At 41.3% G+C, this 27,874-nt stretch overlaps 1 protein-coding gene across 20 annotated transcripts in view; it reads left to right on the top strand.

Annotated features, from left to right (window-relative positions):
- Positions 1-27,874, top strand: part of MAGI1 (membrane associated guanylate kinase, WW and PDZ domain containing 1) — a 590,782-nt gene that overhangs the window by 341,007 nt on the left and 221,901 nt on the right. For all 20 annotated transcript variants that reach the window (XM_074313244.2, XM_074313245.2, XM_019757182.3 and 17 more), the window contains exon 2: positions 15,488-15,604. In XM_074313244.2, coding sequence (XP_074169345.2) covers positions 15,488-15,604 — 117 coding nt within the window. The remainder of the gene's footprint in view (positions 1-15,487; positions 15,605-27,874) is intronic.

Below are 27,874 nucleotides of genomic sequence, written 5' to 3'. Positions count from 1 at the left end.
TACAATTTTAAAAACTTCAGCACTTGGGCTTGCCAGCCTGCTCTCTTGTCCAGAAAACGGCGCCCTTAAGAGCAATGTTAACGTGAGACAGTGGAGACCAGGCTCGCAGATGTGGAGTTGCTTCACGTAAATCACCTTCCATTGTCGAGGGGGGCATATGGCCAGTGAGTGTCCTCGTTATTGAATGGCTTTTATAGCCCCATAATTTATAATCACTTTTGAATAGCAGCTGAAAGACTACAATGAGACAGGATGAAAATAGAATGTGAAAATGATCACCGCTTATGGAATTACGGAGATTAGAAATATCCGATGATCAGTCTGTGAGGTAAGAACTCTCTCCCACGTATTTTTTAACCACGCATCTGTGTACCACACTCTCTAAAAAAGAGAGTTGTGGTCAATCCAGAGAGATGAATCTCTGTAAGAAATCTTACCTTAGCGGGTGTGCAACATACAACATATCCCAAGAACCCTGCAGACAGCGACATTCACATAATTGGTGCACTGCATGCATTTTTTAAGTCGATGAACTCTATTTTGGAATATTTAAGATGCAAAAAAAGTTGTAAAGATAGTACAGAGTTCCTGAATGTCCTTCACCTAATTTTCCCTAAAGCTGATGTCTTGCATAATCATGGCACATTTGTCAAAAGTAAGAAGTTAACGTGGGTACATTGCTTTTAACCCCAGTCTTAACTCAGATTTCACCAGCACCCCCCCCAACACACACACACACATACACACTTGTGTGTGTTTTTTTTCCCCTGGATCCAGTGCAGGACTCTACCTTGCATTTAGTTGCCATGTCTTCTTAGACTCCTCGAGTCCGTGCCAGGTTCTTAATCTTTCCTTATGTTTCCATGACCTTGATAGTTTTGAAGAATAGCAGTATGTGGTTTTAACAAAACAGGGTTTCACTCTTCACTGCTGGGTGAACACCTTGTTTGGAGTCACACAGGTTGAGAGGGAAAAGCGTCACCTTCTGCGTTCTAATCCTGCGTCTGGTCGCTTCAGAACTGGGGGCCTCACTTTGCTCATCTGTTTGAAGATGGGACTAATGCCATCTTCCTCACTGGGTTCTGTAAGGCTGAAGTGAGATAATGTTCATGAAAGCAATTTATGGTTAAGCATCACATTTATAATCATCTAGAGGAAATTTGTAATGTATGAGTTCTTCTGTCCTGCATGCTTGTGGAAACTGGAGGTTGACACCAGGAACAGGTTTCATTCCAAGAATCTTTTGATATGTTTCTCTGAAGGCTATCCAAGTCTTTAAAAACCTACATTATTCTGCTTTCTAGAGAATGTGGGCAGGGGTATTTTTAACCCGTTCACTATTTCTGTGAAAGCCCCATCTAAGGGGGTGGTTTGCACATCCAGAACTACCTGCGTACACACACGTATGCATAAACATGCAATGGCAACATTAGCATATTTTTGAGAGAGACACGGTCCTCTCTAATAGGAAGTAGCAAAATACAGCTTGTGGCCCAAATATACCCCACCTCCTGTTTTTGTAATAAAGTTTTATTAGAATACAGCCATGCATTCATTTACATACTGTTCATGGCTGATTTCCTCCTAAGAAAGCAGAGTTCAGTAGTTGGAACATAGATCTTCCAGCCTGCAAAGCCTAAAATACTTACAATCTGACCTTTCAGAAATTTCTGCCTGTCTCTGCCCTAGAAGCCTACTGATGCTGAGATGTTTTTCTTTCCATTCTTGCCTGTCTGGGAGCATGGGATTCGCTCTTTTGTTTCCTGCTTTGAAAGATATTTAAAGAGGGGCGCTGTGCAAGAATCGATTCCTGAGGATACTCTGCTACTGGTAAATGGGCTCATCTTTCTCAGACCCATCAAATGATGTGGCTAAGGCTGGTGGTCTCTGTTTTCATAGTCCAGCAGGAATCGGAGCGGCGTACTCGGGTGTAACCCTGTTTGTATGAGATTCCCCAGTGTGTGTCAGAGTGTCTGGAATTCTGGCCCCAGCCTACTGTTGTGTGAATAATACCATATTAAAATACAGTTTGTAGCCCAGATTATCCATTTCTGAATGAGGCTAAATTAGGGTGAAGCTGGGAGGGGAGGGTAACAGCTGTTTTAATTACTGTGGATGTTCCAGGCTACAGAATGTCAATGGGATCTCAGTTTGCATTTGCATAAAAGCATTTAAACATCTTTTTTGTCAGCACTGTCCTAACACCTAATAGAACAGGTGCTGGTTCCTGGGAAGGAACCTTGTTTAAGTATCCCTGGCTGAGTGTTCTCTGGAAGCCAATGCCATTCAGATGTTACTTTCTCGGTTTCTACAAATGTTGGGCGTTGAGAAGGATATCAGGACAACTTTACAATGTGTCGGTTTAGATGGGAAGTCAGTCTTTGTTTTTGTATTGAGAGTCAATTCACATCGATCTTTTTTAGTGGCATGGCTTTAGAAAAATTATTTTACTTTTTGTTTTTTTAAAGATTTTATTGGGGAAGGGGAACAGGACTTTATTGGGGAACAGTGTGTACTTCCAGGACTTTTTTCCAAGTCAAGTTGTTGTCCTTTCAATCTTAGTTGCAGAGGGCACAGCTCAGCTCCAGGTCCAGTTGCTGTTGCTAGTTGCAGGGGGCGCAGCCCACCATCCCTTGTGGGAGTCGAACCAGCAACCTTGTTGTTGAGAGCCCCGCTCCAACCAACTGAGCCCTCCGGGAGGCAGCTCAGCTCAAGGTGTCATGTTCAATCTTAGTTGCAGGGGGCGCTGCCCACCATCCCTTGCGGGACTCGAGGAGTTGAACCAGCAACCTTGTGGTTGAGAGCCCACTGTCCCATGTGGGAATCGAACCGGCAGCCTTTGGAGTTAGGAGCATGGACTGTAACCGCCTGAGCCACTGGGCCGGCCCCTATTTTACTTTTTCATTTTGAAAAATTTCAAGCCCATGCTGCCATTGGAAGAATGGCATAATGTAAATGCCCATCACCGAGACTGACATCTTGGTATTAATATTAACATCTTGACGTACCCACCCCATCTCTCTTTATTTAGACATATTAGTAGTTCCATTTTGCCACATTATCTGTGTGTGTGAGGGGGCACTCTGTGAGCATTGGTTTATTCTTCTGTAAAATGAGACTGGAAATTAAACGAACCTCATTGGGTTGGAGTGAAGAATGTAAAGAGTCTGGTCTGTCAAAAGTGCTCAAGAAGTGTTCACTGTCATCACTGGAGTCCACTAGGTTACCTGAGCAGAGTTCTTTTAGATCCTGGTGGAGCGTCTTTTTAAAAGTTTAGTGTGTTCTTAAAGGGTGCATGTACACACACACACACACACACACACACACACACACACACCCCCTTCAGATTCCAGTCAAGATTCTAAGTGTAGGGACACCAGACTTCAGCTTTGCATGAGGTCACTCAGCTCTTTGTTGATTAGGGCTGGACATAAACTCATTTTCAGCCATGTTACTTCACCAATGAGAACATTGGCCTCTGCTTTCTCTGTGTAAATCTGTTATTTATTTATTTTTGAAGAGATATTATTCTACCCTAGTTTAACTGGAATAAATATAAATTATTTCTAGCCATTATTTCTAAGGCTAGAAATAATGGAAAAAAAATAGAGATGATGGAATTTAAACCTTGCTGTTCTGGCTGTGCTTAATTCAAGTTTCTTCTCACTGTGGGATGAAATTTGTCATAAAAAGATTCACCGAGAGAAAAAGAACAGGGAAGGCAGTCAGGATATAATATAAAGTGACCGTGTTGAAGTGCTAGCAATATGTTTTGTGCTTGTCCACGTGGGGAGTGATATGTAAGCAGTTAGTTTCTAGAATTTCATCAGTATATATAAATCTGTCCCGCAGCCTCTACTGCACATCTCAGACGCACTTCACATTTTTCCTTTTCATTTTATTTAAGTGCTACAGAAACATGACTGAAAGAACAACTGTTCTTGTACCACTAGGGGAACAGAGTCAAACTCTGCATGTCTGATGAGGGACCCCTTGCCTGAATCATTTCTGCTGCGCCTTTTATTATTATAAGGTGTTGTTATGAGCCCAGTAGTGGAATGGCAGTACCTAAGGTTTGCCAGAGATGGGGAACACTTGTGAGAAATTGGGAAATAGGTTTATTCTCAGAGCCTAGCACCCACATTTTGTCTGGGGACTTTGCAGTGGCTTAGACAGTTGGTTCACAACTTCAGCATGTATTAGAATCACCTAAAAGGCTTGTTAAAACAAATTGCTGAACCCGGCCCTCACAGGTTCTATTTCAGTAAGTCTGGGATGGATCCCCAAAATTTGCATTTAACAAGTTTCTGGGTAATACCTCTCAGGCTAACCTTAGAGAAATGAGTACCCTCCACCTCTGCCCCAAGAATTACTTAAGGAGAATTGCTCATGTGGAGATGTAGGGCCAACACCTAGGCCAGGAATTTAACAAACTAGGGCCCAGGGGCCAGACCTGCCTATTATTGTAAATAAAGTTTTATTGGAAAACAGCCTTTTTTACATACAACTACAGCTGCTTTCATACTACAAAGGCAGAGTTTAGTAGTTGGACAGAGTCCGGATGTGCTCCCAAAGCTGGAAAATATGTATCTGGCCCTTGGCCCTTTACAGAAAAATTTTGCTGACTTCTAATCTACCAGTGCTTGCATGTCATTTGGGAGAAGGGGCCTGGAAGTAATTTTATAAGGAACTGTCTCAGAGTGTTCCCAATTTGTGTGTTTTTTAGAAGAAGGACTTTTTTGTTTGTCTTTATTTTTTTCACTTAAATATATACGATAATGGAATTCATTCATTACTTCTCAACAGGCTATTCTCCAAATTAATTTTCTTATTGGAGTCAGCAGTTTCTCAAAATGAATAGACACAATTTCACCATCCATTTTGCCTCACTATTACACTGTTGGCATCTATTTGAATTATTGGTGGAAAATTTTTAAAATCACCGAATTAAAAGGGGAAAATCGTCATTTTTGACACTGTAATTGTCAGATTAGTGATATTGTACCTCTTTGAGGCTTTAGTAGAAACTGGTGTAACCTTTCTGAAAGCAGTTCGTCATTACGTATCAAGAATCTTTAAAATCGTGTTCATACTTATTACTCTAATAACTCCTCTTTTAGGAAATTTCATATTCAAGATTTTTCATTACGGCAATGTTTACGGTAGTTTTTTTTTAAAAAAAGGAAAGACATCTAAATTAACACAAAACTGATAATATTATGATGAATACACACTGCTACTTTGGAGCCATTTAAAATCAAGCTGACTGAAGGGGAGCTGATAAGTCTTTTTGGAAGGAATTTGTATCAAAAACCTTAATCCCATTTCAAGGATCACAAGAAAATAATCAGAAATACAGATATATTTTATATAAAGAAGATAATCACAGTGAAAACAGTGCATACGCTTATTCGTTGGTAATGGTTAAATAGGTTATGATGGAATAAGATAAAATACTATGCAGCTGTTAAAATTATATTTTCGAGCAGCAGTAGTATACTGGAAATGTTATGAATTATGCGTTAGAATATTTGGATATAAATCTACATATGTGACATGATCCTACACATCTCCAATTTAATAGGAACTCTGTATTCCACTTAAACCTACTCATCACCAGTTAAGCCCCAACATTGGATTCATTTGGACTCCTCCCTCGTGTTTCGTATCTTCCTCCATCATGTCAGCAAGCCCTGTCAGTTCTAACTTTGAATTGCATCTCCTGTCTACCCCTTTCTCCCCCTCTTCCTGGCATTTCCTCAATCCAGGCCGCCTCAGGTCTCCTGTGGTCAGCTCCGCTGGCTGCATCCTGTCACCTGCCTCTGCTCCTGACCCCACTGCAAAGCTGCAAAAGTAACCTCAAAATCTAGACGAGGCCTTCCCACTCCCTGACTAAAATCCCTTCAGTGAATTCCTACTGAGTTTAGGATAAAATGCAAACTCTTTATCACGGCCTGTGAGGCTCAGAATGACCTGGCCTCTGCTTCTCTTCTGAACCTTAGTCTGTGCCACCCGTGTCTGACCTTCATGCTGTTTCACTAACACTAACAGCCTCCTTTCTACTTGGCACCATTTGCACATGCTGTTCTCTCTGCCTCAAATGCTCTTTCCCCCGCCGTTTGCAGAGCCTGCTGGCCTCTTGTCGTCCTTCTGTTCGCACCTTAACAATTATCTCTGTCTGGAGGCTAGCCCGTTCTCTCCTTCCTAAAACATGCACATCAGTCCCTGCTCAGGAATTCTGTGTTGTCATGTTGGATCGTAAGGGCCCATACAGTATCTGGCTGCAGGCACTTAATAAATATTTGTTGAATGAGTGAATGTATCTCCTCAAATATCTAAGTGTATTATAAGTGTGTATAAGTGTATGCACACACAATGAGAATGCTAATGGTAATGCAAATCTAGTTACAGTTGATGTTTGACTTTCCTTGTACTTTTGTATATTTTTCAAATATTGTATTTAATTTGTATTACCTTTTTATTGTGGTAAAATATATATAATATGAAATTTATCATTTTAACCATTTTAAAACGTACAGCTCTGTGACATTAAGTATATTCACATTGCTGTACAGCCATCACCACCATCCATCCCAGACCTTTCTTATCTTTTCCAAGTGAAACTCTGTACCCATTAAACACTAACATCTCAGTAATTTATATGTTTTATGGTAAAGAAAAAAAGGTATTAGAAAGAAACAAATACGTAGAAAACATCTTTTTCAGGCAAAGCTCATTTCAATGTATTTTGGATTGTAAGTTTGAGTGACTTTAAAACTAGTTAATTCATATTTCAATTTGTAATTTTGATTTAGAAAAAAGTATCCTTTATAAATCTAAACTGTTGAACTGACAGATTTTTTTTTTTTTGCTACAATAGCTCCACTGCAGTGCAAATCATTTGTGTCACCTTAATAAATGTATCTTTCCTACAACTCTAATCATTTCTTGAAGACATTGTGTGCTAAAGCAGAATCACCTGAAAGTGTGGTTAGTTTAATATCCTTATACACGTTTTCCTCAGCATTGACAACTTGAAATGCATTAAAGTCTAGATTCTAATTGTAATAAAACACTACTCTTTGACCTTCTAGAAGTGGCTGTTCTGGAGCTCATATGACACAGGGAGAGCTGTGTTTTGCCTTTGTGGTCCGAAACGGATGTGACTTCAGAGGGCTCAGAAAGGTTCTCCCTGGAAAGCTAGTTTCTTGACCATGAAGATGATTTGTGCTGACTGGCATTCTCCCTTAGGATCTGTGCCTAAGGAGACAGAGAGATCAGGTCAAGCAGAGTCCCCCCATAATCCATCACCTTGAAAATGATGCTTCTGGTTGAGTTGGCAGAAAACTGTTTAGCATGGGAGGAGAAAAGTTGGAGAAACTACACCATTCAATTATGTTTGGGGAGCATTTCATGTTTAAATAATGACAAGCAAAATGTGCAATATAAATAATTGATAGAAGGATCATATCCAGAATATATAAAGAGCATCTTATCAAGAATAACAAGACAGCCCATTGGGAAAATGCACAAAGAATATGAACAGGAAGTTAAAAGAGAGAAAATGTAAAAGACAAAAAAAGGAATAGAATGGTCAATTTGACTAGTAATCTGTAATTGTAAATTAGTAAAATACCAAAATATCATTTTACCTTTATTAGAATAGGAAGATTTTTAAAAGATGGACTGTGCAGAAAAGAGTTAATGACTGTTAGTCTGAAGGCCTGCTTGCCAGGTTGGCTCTTGACTGGGATCTGGGCCCTTGGATTTCAGAAGGTTTCTATCCATTCCTTGGTAAGAGTGGCTCATGTCGTGCGGGAGACCCTGCTTCCTGCGCCATTTGTCATGCGGGGCGGCCTGCGGGGTCTCTGGTCCCGCTCCCCATACAAGAATGCAGGATATGGTGAGGCCAAAAAGGAACACCCACGGGGCCATAGGTAGGGGAGTCATATCACTATATTCTCTCTGGCGGCACTATACTCTCACTGGAGGCTGGATCCACACTGTCAGCAAACCGCCATCCACGCTTGCCAGCCCAGCCACCATCTTCTTGCTAGCCGCCATTCTTTCTCTCTCTGCTAGCGTAGCCACAGCAGTTATATTAGTGGCCAATGGCTCACTGGTTACAGCTGACGGCCAACTAGCCACAGCTGATGGCCATGCAATCACAGATGGCCATTTACTACCTGAGCCAGCACCTGTCTATGTGAGGCTGAGAGCCTGGAAACTTCTCTCTGGGGCTCTGCCCCCACACTCCACCCCTACAGGCTCTCGCCTCACAATCTACGCGACAAGCGTCTTCCGCGAGGGGCCCTGTGCGAGGAGCCTGAAGGTGAATGCAATATCCTGGACACAGCCAGGCTCTCTGGGCACAGCCAGGATTTCTCAGGGCACCACCAGTACTCCTGGGCACAGCCAGACTTCCTGGACTTCTTAGGGTACCACTAGTTTTCCCGGGCACAGCCAGGGTTTCTCAGGGCACCACCAGTACTTCTGGGCACGGCCAGACTTCCTGGACTTCTTAGGGTACCACCTGTCTTCCCGGACACAGCCAGGGTTTCTCAGGGCACCACCAGTACTTCTGGGCACGGCCAGACTTCCTGGACTTCTTAGGGTACCACCTGTCTTCCCGGACACAGCCAGGGTTTCTCAGGGCACCACCAGTACTTCTGGGCACGGCCAGACTTCCTGGACTTCTTAGGGTACCACTAGTTTCCCTGGGCACAGCTAGGATTTCTCAGGGCACTGCCACTCTCTCTGGGAACAGCCCGACTTCCTGGGCACAGCCAGGGCTTTCAGGGCTCAGCCAGACTTCCTGGACTCAGCCAGGGCTCTCAGGGCACTGCCACTCTCTCTGGGAACAGCCCGACTTCCTGGGCACAGCCAGGGTATCTTCAGGGCTCAGCCAGACTTCCTGGACACAGCCAGGGCTCTCAGGGCACTGCCACTCTCTCTGGGCCTCTCAGGGTACCCTGCTGGAACAATAGCGACTCACAATCAAGGTGCTTACATATTCTCAATGGCGGCCAGTCAAGACACAAAAGCAAATATCCCCCAGTTCCACTAACAACAGTTCCCAAACAAACAGTCAAGCGGTCCATTAAATTAGGGATGGAAGGCAATTCCCTATAGTCCATAGTCATTTGCCAGGGCTGTCCTGGGGGTGAGGGACGACCTTGACCTCACCCTCATCTCCCATGGAGGACTCAGCAAGCGTTACCTCCTGGGACTACAAGTCCTGCATCCGGGCTGCCTGAGCAGGAACTTCCCCGGCCCACAGGGCCGCAACGACCTTTGCTTTCTCCGGCCTGTGCTGGTTGGGGAACCGTCCACATCTTTCCACCTCTCCACGGGGCTCCATCTCTCCAGCAGCTGCATGGCTTTTCCTGTGCTGGTGGGAGAACCGTCCACGTCCTCCCACCCCTCCACGGGTGTCCAGCTCTCCGGCAGCTGCTCCTCCTGGTCTTCCAGAGACTGAGTGTTCATACACACAAACTGCTCCACCGTCCTTTGGAGAGCTTTGGCCGGCACCGTACCCTGCTCGCTGCGCCATTTGTCATGCGGGAGACCCTGCTTCCTGCGCCATTTGTCATGCGGGAGACCCTGCTTCCTGCGCCATTTGTCGTGCGGGAGACCCTGCTTCCTGCGCCATTTGTCGTGCGGGAGACCCTGCTTCCTGCGCCATTTGTCATGCGGGGCGGCCTGCGGGGTCTCTGGTCCCGCTCCCCACACAAGAATGCAGGATATGGTGAGGCCAAAAAGGAACACCCACGGGGCCATAGGTAGGGGAGTCATACCACTATATTCTCTCTGGCGGCACTATACTCTCACTGGAGGCTGGATCCACACTGTCCGCAAACCGCCATCCACGCTTGCCAGCCCAGCCGCCATCTTCTTGCTAGCCCCCATTCTTCTCTCTCTGCTAGCGTAGCCACAGCAGTTATATTAGTGGCCAATGGCTCACTGGTTACAGCTGACGGCCAACTAGCACAGCTGATGGCCATGCAATCACAGATGGCCATTTACTACCTGAGCCAGCACCTGTCTATGTGAGGCCGAGAGCCTGGAAACGCCTCTCTGGGGCTCTGCCCCCACACTCACTATGCCTTAACTGTGCAAAAGATATGGTTTATGCTTTCCTTCTGCGAGTCTAGAGTTTTGTTTCATACCAGGCAGAGGCTGCTGACACAACCAGTTCCTAATAAAAGCTCTGGGTCCCCAAGTGTCTAATGGACAGCATTTCACAAATGTTGTCAAACTCATGGCCCTGGGAATTAAGTGTGTGACTCCAGTGGGAGAGGACTCTTGGAGGCTTGTACCCGATTTCCTCTGGACTTTGTGGCCCCATCAGCCTTTCCCTTTGTTGGTTTTGCTTTGTATGTACTCTTTTGCTCTAATAAGTCATAGTTATGAGTTCAACTGTTTACTGAGTCCTGGAATCCTGCTAGTGAATCATCAAATCTGGGCGTGGTCTAGGGGACCCCTGATACACTAATGATAACAAGTGTCGGTGTGAGTGTGGGGGACACAGGACCTCCAAGGCTGTTGGAGGGAAGGTAAATTGGCACCACCATTTTGGAGAAGAACTTAGCAACATCAAAGTAAGTTGAAGATGTCTATTCCCATCTTAAAACTTAACACATTTGATTACAGAAAGGCATTACAGTAACATTGCAGCATTGTTGTATTGTCAGAACAACAGAGATAGCCTAATTAGTCTAACAGTCTATGAAGGAGAAATATATTTTGATGTATTTTTTGAGTGGAAAATTATAAACTATTTAAAATAATTAACAAAAATTATGTCAATCGACATAGTTAAATTTCTGTAAACTAAAGTGAATTTAAAAAAACAGTAAATGTTTTAATGTTAAAGACAGTTCCAGATACATAGATAAAATATGAAAATATAAAATAATGGCAAATCTAGGGCCGTTTAAGCCCCGTTTTCCCCATTTGTATTGTAAAATTGTCTTAAAATAAGCTCTGAATCCTTTTCTTGGGAAAAGTTTCACATATTCCTGACCTATGTTTTCTTTTCCATTTGCACAACAAACGTTGAATTTCAAAGGAAGTGCAGATGCTATGACAAACTCTCTCTTGCAATTTATTATTTCATTGGCTCACTGCCCTGGACAATTAGGAGAAGATTTATTGACATGTCCCCTAAATAATTGGCAATTAATTTGCGATTAGATGCCAAAAAGTACAGTATTCTTAATGTAATGCGAAGGTTGAAGTGTTTCACTTACCCACGTCATGGAACACAGAATAAATGTTACCCAGCATCATAGTGAATCCTGCCCGCGCACTCGAGAGCATTTTTAGTTTGAGGATCACCAACTGTAGCTAGCTTGGCTCGTTTTAACATAAAGCATGAGTGTAAACCATGATGTCTATGTCTTAATGCCTTCCAATGTATAAGTCCGTGGTTTATCTTGATAGGTACCGCATATGATCCGTAAGGATGTGTGAACCTCTGTTATATATGGAATGAAAAGACATTGTATCCTGAATCTTCTTTGGAATTTTGCTGTTGACTCAAGCAGTATATTTGGATCCCATAGACATCTTTGATACTCATGGTTCATATGATAACTGTCAGTGTCTTTTTTTAAAAAAATTTCAATTACAGTTGACATTCAATATTGTATTAATTTGAGGTGTGTATCATAGTGGTTAGACATTTATATAATTTATGATGTGACCCCCCCCACTAAGTCTAGTACCCACCTGGCAGTATCTTTTTAATGTCTAGAACTGTGGTCTCCTAGGGGGAATATAAAACCCTAGATTCTAGGTAATAGAGATTTTGCTGGTAAATACTGTTATCATTTGGTCAAATTCCAGAGTGCTTTGTACCTGGAGGTAGAGTTGGCAGGTGTGACTGTCAAATATCAGTGATTTACCAGTGGGTTTCATTTCCTGAACTTCAGCTCCAGCACAGTGTCTGGAATATATTACATATGTACTAAATGTTTATTGACCAGTTTGCATATGTCCAGACCATTTGAGCACAAGTAGAATTTTATTACCTTTCAGAAAGTCTAGAAATATCCTGTAATCCAAGTTTCCCCAGGTCTGTATTTTGTTTCTATTTCTAAGTCCATAGGCTGGGTTTTAAGTTTATATGCATTTTTTTTTTTAAACGTATCAGTCCATTTTCGGACTGATCGGAATTCTTTTGCCACTTGCCTCAAACAGTTGTCCAGTCTACCTTCTCCTAATGGGAATTTCCATCATTCCTCGAGTGCTTTCTCTTTGCCAAGCATTGTCTGAATCTCGTTTAGTCCTCACAACAATCCTGGGATGGACCTACTGACACATCAGTGCTCTGTGTTTACAGATGAGACAAGCGCGGTTCTGAGATGAAGCCACGCGCTTGGGCTTTCCAGCTAATAAATAGTGGAGCCAGGATTTCAATCCAGCCTGTGTGTCTTAGCTACTGTGGGGACAGAGCCCCAGAAAGTAGTTTACAGGCTCTCAGCCTCACGTGGAAAGGTGCTGGCAAGGGTGGTAGATGGCCGTCAGCTGTGGCTGATTGGCCATCAGCTGTGGCCAGTTAGCCAATTGGCTGCTAATATAACTGCTGCGGCTACGGAGGAGAGCTGAGGAGAGCCGAGGAGAGTAGAGGAACAGAGCTGAGGAGAGTGCAGGAGCGTCGTCGGTCAGTTGGCAGAAAAACGGACAGCAGGTCGCACGCCCAGTGAACCCAGCCTCCAGTGAGACCATAGTGGTATGACTCCCCTACCTATGGCTCCGTGGGTGTTCCTTTTTGACCTCACCATATCCTGTGTTCTTGTGTGGGGAGCGGGAGCAGAGACCCCGCAGGCCTCCCTGCACGACAGCTACCAACATTTATTCTGTTATTCTCAGTTCAGTTTTCTAATGAGAATTTCAGAACTAAGCATTGAGAACAGGGCCAACCACATAGTCATTCAATACTTATGTATACTTTAAACTTTTGAAATAGATTTTATTACAGTATAATTTGCATACTATAAAAGACACCCATTTATACATACAGTGCTGTCAGTTTTGACAGATGTATAAACCTGTGATATCACTCACTATTATCATCAAGATATATTCTATTGCCATCACCCCCAAAAAGTTTCCTTGTTCTCCCTCCTTTTAAAACATTTTATTTTGGAATCATTTTACATGCCCAGGAAGTTGTAAAAAATAGTACGGTGGTCCCACGTACGTTTCACCCAGTTTCCCCAGTGGTAACATCTTCCATAGCTACAGTACAACTGCAAAGCCAAGAAACTGACGTTGGTACACTCCACAGATCTTAAAGCCTTATGCTCATTTGCAGTCGGTCTTTGTCTGCTCTCAGGTAACCACTGACCTGCTTTCTGTCACTATAAATTTGTTTAGCCTGTACTAAAACTTTTTATAACGATAGAATTGTATAACACGTTCTCTTTTGTGTCTAGCTTATTTTGCCTAGCGTTATTTGCCTGAGATTTATCAATATTATGTATGTGCTCCATTTAATTGAGGGGTTGCATCCTGTTGTTTGAATACAATACAGCTTGCTTATCCATTCACCTGTTGATGGACATTTGGGTTATTTCCAATTTGGGGCTATTATATCATGAATAAAGTTGCTATGAAGATTCATCTACAAGTTTCTGTGTGTGTGTGTGGACTTGTTTTCATTTTGCTTGCATAAATAAAGAGTGCAATTACTAAGTCATTTGGTTATTGAAGGTATAACTTTATAAGATGGTGCCACATTGTTTTCCCGAAAGAATGAACCATTTTATATACCTACTAGCAGTGTACAAAAGTTCCTGTTGCACCACAATCTTGCTAACGCTTGATATTGTCAGTCTTTTTGCCATGGTAGTGGGTATGAAGTGAGATACTATGGTTTTTAATTTGCCTTTCTCTGATAATTAATAATATTGAATATCTTTTCATGTGCTTCATGGCCAATCATATATATTCCTTTGTGAAATGTCAGTTCAAACCTTGTGCCCATTTTAGGGGCGGGTGAGTGGGGTGTGTGGGTGTTTGTCTTCTTCACTCAATAAATATTTGATGAGTAATTGAATATTTATTGAATGACTTGAATATATGGATTTTCCTTTCAGCCACTTGAGACCGTAGGTATAATACAACTCAAATAAAATAGTTCAAATTGGGGTTTCATTAGTATATTCTAAAATGATCAACCATAGCAGAGAATCTTGTTTTGAACATGATATTGAGCTAAAGATCAGTAGTTTCCTGCCCCAGGTATGACAGTCGCTATCTTAACTATTCCTGTCATCCTCGTGATTTATTCTTTTTGACCATGGGGAAGTTCTCGTCATTGCTGCATTGTTTCTCTAAGGCTAGAAATGCTCTTACCTAATTTTTATCTTGTCTAAAAATGGAAGGACAATCTCAGCCTTGTTATTTTTAGCTGTCACTGAAGCGTCTTTCTCCATTAAGAAGAAAGGTGAGCTAGATTTAGCTACAAGTCTGTTCATCCTATAGACTACAATTTCTGTTTATAATTAGAAAAATATTTAGTTACCTTCTTTCTATGATACATATTTGTAACGTTATGATTTTTAAGCTTTTTTTTGTTCTGTTACATGTAGAGAATTGCAAAGAAATAAACTCATAGCTCCATCCAGTTAACTATTGCTTAAACAACAATAATAAAAAAGAAATGTGTATCGAGTGTGTGTGAATGGACACGGGATAGTAAGATCTATCTATTTATAGAATTAAGAGTGATGTCTCTTCCTTTATTTCCTATGCTCAAGTCCTTCTCCGTAAAGTAAACTGTTGTTAAAACTTTCTTATGATTCCTTCCATTAATACGTGGTCTCTCCTTTTCTTTATTCCTTTCTACACAAAAGGGACCTGACAGCATGCATTATTCCACATATTTTCCTGCAATATCCACACATGAAGATCTAGCTTTTGCAGATTAATTACTGTTTGGATGAACTCTGCTTTCCTTAGTTGATCCCTGGTGGCTGTTTCAGGGTTTAGTTTTTATTTTTTTTATTTGCTGTTATAAAATGCTGCAGTAAACAATACTGAAGATTTTGGCAGGCTTTTGCAAGTATATCCATAGGGTAAATTTCTACCAATTGGATCCCTGGTTAAAGAACATTTTCTAATTTGTCAGCTATTGCTAGATTGTCCTTTTTAAGGTTTCAGCCATTTGTTCTCCCTCTAATAGTGTCTGCAAGTGTGTGTGGCATATATTTTTAGCATAATAGCCTAGTTTAAGTTCTTTGTTATTTCAGCCTCTAGTATTATGTGAAATGGGACCCCCAAATTAATGCTATTTCAGTGCTTTTTTATCTTGTTAAGTTCTTGCTTGCTTTCTCCCCTGCAGAGGAAAACCTAAAGTAATACTGAGAGCGGCTGAGTAGAATGGCTTTCTGTGACTTTCCCACACACCGTCCTTAGGCTGCTCAGTCTCTACGAAGCCGTTGTTGATGTGTTCTTCTGTTTCCTATATTTCCTGCAGGAGGAAAGCTTACCAAGGACCTGCGACATTTTCTCAGTCAGCGGTTCCAGAAAGGGTCTCCTGATCACGAGCTCCAGCAGACCATAAGGGATAACCTTTACCGCCATGCTGTGCCTTGTAAGTAGCCAGTTTTGCGCATCTTACTGCTGAGTGGGTATGTGAAAAGTTGAGAGGAGAAAGAAGAGCTCAACAGCTGGTTCTGGAACCCTTGGCAGCCTGCTCACTTAATGACTCTGCCAGCCCGGGAAATCCTAATTGACAATGGGACACACAGCACAGCACAATGTGAATTACTTGGCTTTTGCGTTCCGGCTCTGCCACTTACTAGCTTATATTGCAGGGCAAATTATTTGTCCTTTGTAAGGTTCAGTTTTCACATCGGTGAAAAGGACATCGCAATCATACTAATGACTTCATAGAATTGTTCTGAGGAGTAAATGGGCTGAGGCACTTCATTGCGTTTTGTGTAGTGAGGGCGTGGTGTAAGCCTCCCTGAATGGTAACCATCATTAATGGGTGGACCGGGCCACAGGCCTGCAGACACACTGTGGAGACCACTGGGGTCCTAGTGGCCCTTAGTGAAGAGAACGCCTCAGAGGACTCTCTTCTTCCCCAACTTTGTCAGATTCAGAAACCAGGATTTCATGTATAATTTTGTTTGAAGAATTGGTTTCCACAAATTAAAAAGCACCAAGCCCAAACCCATTAGATCACACCAAATCTGAGAAAGCGAGACATAGGACATAGGGACTACGAAAGCAGGGTTTTTGTATTAAGGGAAGCAAAGGAAAAGGGGAGGCAGGGAGTTTGTGAGGCAAATATATCGGCACCTCATTGTAGTGAAGTGTTCTCACGCTCTACCAAACTACATCCCTACGGAGGGAATCATAAGGCAGGAGTCCTGGGAAGGCAGAATTATTTAATTCCTTCAAAATCAGAAGGAAGAATGAGTCTGGTTTTATTACTTGGAAGTTTTCTTACCTCCTCTGTTAACTTGTCCCTCAAAGTTTGAAATACCTTTTTAGAGATGTCATATTTTAACCAGCAGAGGAAAGAAGGGATGGAGTTCAGGGTACCCTGCTTATTGCTGTGACTTGTTTGCTATAAATGGTTTTCTTTAAAAAATAATACTTTCCAAGTAATGTGCTAGAGTGCCAATGTTTCCCGATGTTACTGCAGAATAATAAATAGACCTGGCCTAAGGCATGCCATACCAAGGGCTTAGACCAGAAATCTAGACTGGGACCTTTAGAGAGCAGATCCTAGCCCTCTGCCCTCCATTTTATGTATTAACCAGGCTCCTAGAGGAAAAGAGGGTGACTGCAAGTAACTTGGGTCCGGGCCCCAAAGTTGCCTCTTTCTGCTGAGTGGCAGAGCTGCATTTGACAGAGAAAATGTTGCAATAATGTATTAATGGGAACTGTCAGCCTTCAGGTCTGTTAGTCTTTCAGCATTGGAATTAAAAACTATAATCTTAATAATATCCTAATAATAATTCCTTACATTTGGATTAATAATAATTTAATGTTAATCACATGGGTGAGGCAGGGATGATCATTCTATTTTGATAGACGAGGAAACCAAAGCAATAAGGTAAGCCAATAAAAACAGGCTTAAAGGTGACCAGGGCTTTGGGTCTTCTGAGTCTGCCATTGTCTTGCCTCTGATATACCATCCAGTTTTACTCTTAGAAAAACCCCTTGGGGTTGGGATTTTTAATACCCATTTTACAGATGAGGAAACAGAGTCGCAGAGAAATTAAGTAACTGATAAGTGGCATCCCTTAAGCCCTCCAGGGCTGTTTCTGTTGCCATACCATAGTCCTAGTACAGCAGGTTGAATGCAGTATTGCAGAATTTAGTAATTGCAGAATCATGATTGTTCTCTGTGTAATTTTTCCCCTACTTAGATTCCAATTTAAGAAATGGGGAATGAAGCAAATGAGCACACCACTTCTTGATGCATCTGTGGTGTTACTATGGTTACATTTTGGCATGCTTTCCCATTTATTTTTTCCGCTGATTTATTGGACCTGACTGTGAGCTAAATGGCTTGATTTTAAGCTTACCACTGTGTAGGAACTGGAGCAAGAAAATGACCTCAGCCTTTTAAAAACAGTGGAGAATCATGTTTTATCTTTGCTTGTGTAAAGCCCTTAGTATTGATGTTTCATTTCTGTGAAACCAGTAAATCAGGAATTTGGAACATGGAAATGGTCTTCCTACTGAAAGAGAAAACAAGTAACATTTCATTTTACATTTCCTTCATAAAATGGGAAGGAAATTCAGAAGTCTGTTTCCAAGTCTGGCGCAATGTGTTTGCCTTTGAACATGAGTAGACCAGGCATGACTGGGGATTCTGTTATAGGCTTTGATAACTCCGGCCATATTTGTGTTTATTTTGATTCCTTGACCCATGTAAGTGGCAAAGCTGAACCTCTCTACCAACCCGTTGTGCTAATGAATTAGGAAACCCTTGGTTGGAGAATATATCCTCCTGATTATGTCATAACTGTGTCATAGGGAAACAAGCCCATGTAATCTGTATTTTCCAGAACTTCCTGCTGCTGCTATTTCAGTGACTTCAGTATTTTGAGAAAGGGTGACCTCATGAACAGGTGCTTGCAAGCCGGGCTAGCCTTCTTTTCCTGTACCTTTTAGGAGGCATCCATGTCATTAGAAATGAATGAATAAAGTTCCCCTTTTTCTCAAGTTCTTGTTAATGTCGTCCTAGTGTAGTAGAGCCTTCTGTGCACAGTGCTGGGTTGTACGGTGAGGGTCCCGTTTTCTCCTGATCCCTAAGCAAACCCAGTGCAGGTCATAGCAGCCCCCATCTCACAGGTAAGAAAATGAAGCAACAAATGTAACTTCCTCAACATCAAACCCCTTCTAAGTGCCACATTACTCACTTCTCAGCTAGTGCTATTTTGATTTTTAACAGCTTTATTGAGATATAATTCACATACCATAAAATCCACCCATTTTAAGTGTTCATCCAGTACTATTTTTTGCTAGTTAGTATTATTCTCCACTCCCCTTTTATTTTTCCTTTATTCAAATACTTTTATTCTTTCCACAGTATGAAAAAAGGTCATCATAGTTGAAATTTATACTTACCATGGAAAATCACCACCAAAAAAAAAAAAAAAAAAAAAATTAGGACAGCAAAGAGAAGGACCCAGAGTGAGTTGGAGTCCTGGTGTGAGGTCTGAGGTCTATGGCATCGCTGGGTGGCCTGGTGCAAGGCACGGAACCTCTCTGAGTCCCATTTACCCTTCAGTAACATGGAAATAGAAATACCTCCCTCCAGCATTGTCTCCCCAAATATTGACAGAAACTCTCAAGGATTGGTCCATGTAGGAAACCAAAGCTCAGAGAGGTGAACAGCTTATGTAGAGTCACACAGTTAGCAAGTCGCATGGTCGGGGCTAAACCGGTTCTAACTCCCATGTGAGGTATAATTCATAATCGTGTGATTAAAGCAGTATAACGTGGACCATTAAGACAGAAAGAAAAAAGAAGCTTCTCGTTGCTGAATTTTGTAAGTTTTAGCTGTTTAAAATCGTGGGGTTTTATGTCTTGGGGATGGGGATGATGTACCTTAAAAACAAGCATCTAATCTCTGATTTTCAAGTATTCACTGGTATGTACTATAGGATTTTAATAATTGCTTAATGATTGTTCAGCTTTTAAAAAATCATTACAGGGTTCTCTGGGGATATCTAGGTTTGTTTGTTTGTTTATTTATTTATTTATTTTCCCCCTGGGAATTAGGTTTATCTTATTTTCCATTAGATCTCTTCTGAGCATACCTATGAAAAACCACCTTTCAATAAATGGATATGAAATGCATGTAAATGTCATCCATGCTGCTAACTTCTCTCATTCCTCAGAACCATCTGGGTAACATTCCTGTCACCTGCTCCTCAAGTTATGTTTAAATTCCCAGCCCGATGCCCCGCCCGCACCCCACCCCTGCCTCATCCCGCACAAACTTCATCCATTTCCCGAACATACCTGGTCTTTGTGTAACTGGGTACACCTTGTTTCCTCCTCTTTCCCTACCTTTCGATGTGACCAGTTCACAGCCTTCTTTTAAGCTTTAACCTAGATGCCTCTTCCTCCATGCAGGCCTCCATAGATTACACCTACTGCCCTCCTCACTGTTCCCAGAGTCACCCCTGTGACTCTCTTCAAGCACATACTGTGCTGGTTGCCTATCTGTCCTATGAGAATCTAACTCTTCTCAGGCTGGGCACTGTATCCACCTCAGTGACCAGCCCACACCTAGCTTAGTGCCTGGAACAGAAGGTAAATATTTGTTGAATGAATGAACAAATGAAAAGATGGATAAAGACACTCTTTGTTTTTCTTGTTTTATTTTTTTTTCTTGGTTACTTAGAATTTAGGAGAAACAGCAAGAGCTGCTTTTGCCATAAATGTTTTAGAATAAAAGGCAGCTCAGAGGCTTGAGCTCCTAGATGGCTGATAAGGACTCCACTGATTATTGGCTGTTAAGCCAGGCCCAGAGGGGGAAAAGTTAAGGTTCCTGTGAGCTTGGAGGGGGAGCCCATCTACGTATCTCTCTAACTCCTGCATTGCTAGCCTTGCTGCTTTATGACTTCTTATCCTCGCTGATGTGACAACATCTGAGATTCTTGCTTTGGAACGGCTGCTTTTCCTGTGAAGATAGATGAGTTACCTGACAGGGCTTGTCATTTACTACACTGCTGCTGTCAAAACGAGATGCAACTCATCCAGTAGTACTGGTTCTCTGGAATGCTCAACAACACCCGCCCTTCGCCTCTCTTTGGGCTCAACTCTAAAGAACTCCTCTTTTCAAGCAGAGGTCATCTGAAAGAGGAAAGGATAGGTCACTTTTGTTCTGTAGCTTAACACTTTGTTGATCAAGGCTCTGCCTGATACTGAGACCATCGAAACTGTTTTAAGAAGCAAGGACCATTGACTGAGAGGAGTTTACAAAGGGATTAAGTTTCTTTGACCTACAAGACAAATGTAAATTTGATGTGGTGGTAAACATAGGTGATCCTGGTCTTTATTTGTAAATGTGCCATTTTCAAACATATTTGAACCTCCTGGTTTCTCTTAAATATAGCTCTTTCCAGTACTGTTTGCCAAGGACCAACCCTTTCCGTAATTACAGCTGATGGTACGTACTAGACCAGTTTATCAGCAGGAGGCCAGGATAAAGAACAGGGTGTTGGAGCATTACTGCTGTCCTGGAATGTGCATCCCTGTGTGCAGGTTGTGTGTGACACAAGTAGAAAGCATCAGGTCGTAAGTCATGAACTTGACAGTTCTACAGGCATCCTTGGGACTGATGAGATAAAAGTCGCTGGAAACTTTCTCACCGTGGTTATTGCCCTCGTCCTCTAACAAACGTAAGTGCTGCTAAGACAGAGGATCGCTTTAGCCTTTACAAAGCGTAGCCCGGCTGAGACTGTGACTCGTAACAATAATAATAGCGCTTCAGTTTTTGCCTCTCCTGTGTACTAGGAGGCCTGCCGTGATCCTTGTACGATCCTTAAATATGTGTCATCTCTAACTCTGGCTTCATTGAGGACACACCGACTACTAAGGATCTGAACTCAAGCCCATTAGGCTCTTAAATCCTTCCTCTTTTCTGTTCAGTCACAAATGTTTGTTGCCTTTAATACTCATACAATCAGTATTTGTCTTCATTAATTCTCCATCAGTTCCCAACTCTTTTTCTCCCCCTCCCTTTACCCATCAATACTATAGTTTCTCATGTGCCCTTGGCTGGTCTGTGATCTGGAGACTCCTCTTACCCTCTTACTACCTACACTTAACCTTTCTTTCCTTCTCCATCAAGACTTATTTTTTCTACATTGGTTTCCTATCAGCTGGTCCTCAAAAAAGCCAACGATGTGCCTGACCACTGCACTGTACACTGGAAGCTGAAGCTGAATAATATTGTAGGTCAACTAAAATTTAATATATGTATCTAGTCATGGGATATGGAGTGCAGCATAGGGAATAGAGTCAATGGAATTGTAATAGATATATACGATGTCAGAGGGGTAATAGATTAGGGGAGGGGGTTGTCACTTTGTGAGTGGTGAAATGTCTGATTATTACATTGTTTTGTACACCTGAAACTAATAAAAATAAAAAAAGCCAAGAATTGGAACAAAGAAATGAATCATTCATATTGTGGCATAGGGTTCTCCATCCTACATAAGGTATCTATTTTAACAGGTGGCTTAAATGTGGTGCTTCTAGAAACACCCTATATAATAGCATGTTCTGCCATCTCAGTTTCATGAGTAGGGACGCATTTATATGCTTTGGATTTGTTCTTGTACTTTTGATAGTGCTTAGCCTGGCACTGCATCCATAGAAAATGCTTTAAAACGAGTGTCTGTGCCAAGGGGATTTTCCCCTATGCTTGCTATATCACTTCTCATATACAGTTTCCTTTTCCAGCAAGTCTAAGCTGAGACATTTCCTGAATTGGACATGTTCTCTTCTCCTCAGGGCTAGAACATTCAGGTGTGATGGGCTTTCACATATGGTGGACTGGAAAGGCTGGCAGGCTCTACCACTTACCAGTTTTGTTGACTTGGGCAGATGCCCTACGCGTTCTGGGACTCCATTTTCTCATCACCATATTGATGTTTATGAGCCGTGAGCACGGCCCTTCAGTTACGCTCCTCTTTCTTCATGCCACCTTTCCTTCCGCTTTCTAACATGACTTCTCAAGCCCCACCTTCTCCCTTCTCTCTTTTCAGGTTCTCTTTAGGTTTTGGTCCTTATTTATATGATTCTCTCTCTTTTTAAATGATTTTTTAAATGATTTATAGGATTCTTTTGGGTGGGGGGGATAAGGTAAGTTAAAAATTGATTTTCAAACATTTGTTGAGTAACAACCCAACACTGTAGGCGAGAACATGGTAAAGGCTAATAATTGGACCATCTAGCCAATCACAGGCAGGCTTGAAACAGCACATTCTCTGCCTAGTCCCAGCACTAGCTAATTCCCCAATGTTATTTTTCTTTGTGTTTTTTATTATATGTTATTACCCTAATTGCCACTGTATATTTGCTGAGTAGATGCAGTCACTGGAGAAAAAAAAAAAAGAAAAACTACCAACTTAAAAGCTCGTAACACTGGATTTGATTCATATGTGTCTGTTAATAGACTCATATACATGGTTTGGCTGGTGTTCTTTACTCCAAGGTTCTCAGGAGTGTAGAAAAAGAGAAAGCCATAGGAGTTTAAATTTAAATTTAATTAGAGTTGATGTAATTTATAACCTTCTTATGAAAACATGTTAGACCAACCTCACTGCTTCATACTGATATCTATCATTAATCGCATGGTTACTATATGTACCAGGCACTGTGCTAAGTGATTTACAAGTTTTGTCTTTTTAAACCTTCTCCAATCCCCAAGAGGCACAGTGTTATCATCCCTGTCTTATGAGTGTGGCAGTTGAGGTGTGGAGAGCTTAGGTAAGTGGCTTGTTCAAGCATGCGCAGTTTAATATGATGGAACCCGGATTCAAACCCACTTCTAACTGCCTCCAAGAGTCCAAGCTCTTGCTTCATTTCTCTGGGTGCAGTCACCTTACAGACCATTTTAAAAATTAACATACTGAATGTAAAAAGAGTCTTTTCTTAATAACGTATGGATTAGTCCTTGGCTGGGTGTAGAATACTAAAATATCTATTTGGCAGCATGTTAATTTATTTAATTGCTTTATAATTTTAGCTGACATTTTTCATCAAGATTTGTTGCAATTATAAGGCAATTCCACAGCAATTTCTGTAGGGACATGGAAGTTTTCACATTATCCTCATCCGCTATTATTTATTTTAAGAGATGGTTTTACCAAATTGTAGTTTCCCAAGAATCATTCAAGTCAAGAGAATGGAGTACAACATGTTTTTAAAGAAACCTTCTAGATCAAATGTATCCCATAAAAATATGTATAAATAAATTTTCCAACTTCTGTAATGGATTATGTGCATTTATGATAAGATCCAAATAAGGTTACTTCACCAGTTACACTCTTGATGGACATACCTGAAGTCCATGTGAAATTAGCTATCCCAAATGATTACCTTAAATTTAAACAATGAAATGTCAGTGTTATTTCAGCCAAAATATGAGTAGACTTATTAACCACCCAATGATATACCTTCCTATTGCATTTAAGATTAACCAATTACATATCCCTATGACAAATGCAACTTGTTCTCGAATGGCTGCAAAACATTAAAAATGGTTAAAAATATATTATGTGTGGGGAGAGAGAAAGAGAGAACAAATGACAAGCCAGTAGGTTAAAATATTAGGTGAACATGGATTCTTTGTACTGTTCTTATTTTTGCAACTTTATGTAAGTTAAAATTATTTCCAAATAAAGTATTTTCAAAATAAATCCATACCAAAAAAATGTTAAAAAGCAACCAGTATAATTTGGGGAGAGAGGATTATATGCGAGTGTTATGTTTTTGTTTCCCCTCCCTTATTAATATTGGTGTTTTTAGCCTATAATTGAAATGTTTGTTAGTGCTTTGATAGATTTTATCTATTAAAGTATAGAATACTAGCCTGGAAGACATTGTGCATATATTAAAACAAAAATCTAACACTTATGGAATCCCAAGTGTATGCTAAGTGTTTTAATTATAGTTCTTTCTCATTTAATCCATATAGAAATCCTACTTAGTAAGTACTGTTATTCTCATTTCCAGATGAGGAAACTGAGGCATAATAAGATCAAGTGACTTGCCTTACAGCTGTGGTGTGGGACTGGAACCTGGGCAGTGACGATGGATACTAGAGCTCCCACTAGTAATCACGTTTTATTTGCTCAGGCTGTGTACATCTACTTGTATGTAGGCTTTTTTTATAAAATAAATTAGGAGAAATGATTTTAAGTGGATCCTAAATATCTGCTCATGAGATTCTAGGTGAATATAAAAGTATAATAATAATAGTTATTATTATTACTAACATACTGAGTACTTGCCCTGTGCTAGGTTTTATTCTGTATTAGCATAATAACACCTTTGATCCTCACAACAATCCTGTAATATAGATGCTGTTACTCACCACGTTTAAGAAACAAAAAGGTTAAATAACTTGCTCAAGGTGTCACAGTTAATAAGTGGTAAAGCAGTGCTGTGTTGTTCAAGTATAGCTCTAGAAAAGATGAAAAACCAACAACAAAGAAAAAGAATCAGTAACTAAACATATTTCCTTTTTTGGGGGGTGGGGTGTCTTCTGTTATTCTTTCTATGATCACATCAAAGCCATTACATTGCACAACTTTAGGGGGCACTGTGTAGTTTGTAATCTATGTGAATGGTGGCTTCGACTAACTGTGTCGCTTTGTGCAGTGACTGAGTTCTAACAGTAGATACTCAGCTAGACATAAAGCCTGAGAGACAGAATCAAATCGCCATTCATTTGGGAGGTACAGCCTCAACCATGCTCTCCAAATATGGAGAAGTGGGTGCCTGATTCCAGTAAGGGTAATATCCACGGGATCCTTGAAGACTAGAAGCCCAATCCAATCCAGTTACGAAATTTCTCCATTCTTAGTGCATCTAATTAAAGGCTGGGGACAGTATTACCGTGTTTCCCTGAAAATAAGACCAGGTCTTATATTAATTTTTGCTCCAAAAAGTACATTAGGCCATATGTTCAGGGGATGTCATCCTGAAAAATCATGCTAGGGTTTATTTTCCGGTTCAGTCTTATTTTCAGAGAAACACGGTAGAATTGGATCTTATTGGGTAGTAACTATTATTTCTTTTCATTTTTTTTCCATCAGTCAGTTGATCCCTCTACTCACCCAGCCATTCTGCATGTATTCTATTTATCTGTCCATTTAACAAGCGTGTATTGAATACTACACCCTATGAGCAGGTCACATTCCAGCCCTCGGAGAGTTTACAGTAGAGTGGGGAAGAGAAACAAGAAGCAGCCACAATGGAGTAGGGTAAATCCCATGGTGGGGCAGGCCCGGGACTGTATGACATACAAGGACAGGTACCAACCGCCGTCTTGAGACCAGCAAAACAGGGTGATCGGGAAGTGAAATAGATGCCAAAGGAGAGGCAAGATAAAGCAGTGGAACCTCTTTCCCAGGGAAAATCAGGAAAGGTCTACCCATGTGACCATGGGCAGGTGACTCCCCTTAACATGTCTAGGCTTGCTTCATCTTGGAAAAGGACTCTATTTATTAGCGGCATAATATCATAGCTGCATTAAGCATGCTCACCTCCAGGCCCAGTCTCCAGTCTTCTTAGGACCTCCGAAGGGTTGAGAGACCACTTACATTTTTGAGTCTCTTGAAATGTTTAAAAACAGTAACAACAAAGCCCAATGCAGCAGCAAAAGTTAGGACATGGTTTTAATGCTTACATGTAAAGCTTTTAACATACACATAGCAATGCGTTATAATTGTGCTATTCACTAATGGTAAGATGTACGAAACATTAACTCAAGGTACACTGAAGTCAGTATAGTTTGGTAATAGACCCCAAGTTTAAATATCTTTCATGCCTTTTAGTATATCTTTATAAGTGTAGACATAACTGTAGACGTCACTTTATTTGAAAAGAACAAAAGTCTAAATTTGAGGCCCTTCGTGATGAGGAGACCTGGGTCAAATGACCTTGCCCCTTCCTGCCCTTGGCAACCTCAGCAGCTATGGGGTGCTGTGGGGAGACACCTGTGCAGCAAGGCTTGGCTATTTCAGATCCAGCTTCATTTGCTTGTTAATGGAAGAAACCTTTTAGCAAGGGTAAGTGGTAGATAGACTAGACTACCTAAAAAAACAAGGTGGGCCCAACCAGAACCCGTTTTCCCAGGGCCCAGCCTTGTTGGTGCATTTCTCGTCACTTCTGTCATCAGAAGGAAAACTCTTTATTCCTTGGACCGTTTCTTCTGAGGTTGCCATAGTTCTAGTTGGGGTTTCCCTATTGTCATGATCTGCCTGTTAGAAGTGGGGCCATACTATTGTCTTAAATGCTTTGCTTTGAAAAGTGAGACAAAATTTTGTTGTACTAGAAATGAAGTCATTTTCAAGGTCAACAAGCTGCTGACCTATGAAAGATTTATTCCTTTGGCTTTCTAATTGTACTTGCTGTACATAAATGAACTTGACATTTTTCTCCTTCCCAATCTCATGTGATAAAATCATTACAAACAGTCCTTATAGGATTGCCAGGAGTTACAACATCTGTATTCTCTGTTTTCATCGTCAATTGATTTGAGGGATGCACATTTCTTATTTCCATCTCTAAATGTTTTTGCAGCCTCAACTTCACTTAATTAGTGATTTGAGGCCGGGGGTGAAGAACACCACATCTATTTCAATGGAATTGTGGGGAAAAATTGTTGCCTGAGTTGTAGATAAAATATTCTTTGCATGTATGCTATGACTTGAAAATGAGACATCGCATAAAAGCATCAGGTGGACTGAAATTCGGTAAGTTCTGACGCTGTTGCCTGCTTGACTATAGCTGATTCTGGGAATCTACAGGAAGGTCATTTGACCCAGCTCTCTTAGGTGTTTCTCTAGGAGATAGAAACTTGTGGCTAATATGAGTCTGATTGAGTTTCACGTTTGCTGCTCAGTCTAGCCCTCTCATAGGCCACCTGCTGAAAGGTGGGCATCCAGCCTCCTTCATTATGCTGGAGTTAGATACCTCATGCACACCCCGTGGTCTGGGGTCCTGTGGGGGAATTCTGTGTCTTCTCAGTTCCCAGTAGATGTGGATCATTTGCAAACTGAGAAGCACATGGTCGGATATAACTAAAAAAATATGTTATCTCTAAGGAACATTGAGTAGTTGAAAAAAACCCAACTTGTTGATATAACACTCATTGTTTTGTTATGAATTCATATTATATGCTTTAGGGGACTGGCCTGGGACATCATCTTTCTCTCTCCCTTCCTCTGTTCTTTCCTCCCTCCCACTCTCCTCCCCTCCCTTCATTTCCTTCTCCCTGTCTCTCCCTCTCCTTCCACCACAAACTGGTCCGTTCCTTCCCCTTGTCTGGCAGTATAGCATGACAGTTACTGGAGCTAGGCATATTTGGGTTCTAACAGAGTTTTTAAAGCAACATTTAAGGTATAAAACGTATATAATAAGTTATATAAATCTTAAGCGCAGTGTTTGATGCATTTTTATACACACATACACATGTGAACCCACATTTACATGCATGCATGCATCCATCCATCCCTCCATCATCCGTCCGTCCATCCATCCATCCATTCATCCATCCATCCATCCATCCATCCATGTGACCATTACCCAGAAAACTGTGAGCCTTTTAGCTGGCATCCTCCTGTCTTCTCCCATAAAACACTTCTCCTCC

Source organism: Rhinolophus sinicus, chromosome 5 (assembly GCF_057876585.1).
Source record: "Rhinolophus sinicus isolate RSI-liver-muscle chromosome 5, RSI-T2T, whole genome shotgun sequence".
NCBI lineage: Eukaryota > Metazoa > Chordata > Mammalia > Chiroptera > Rhinolophidae > Rhinolophus > Rhinolophus sinicus.
This window is presented reverse-complemented; position numbering and strand designations above follow the sequence as displayed.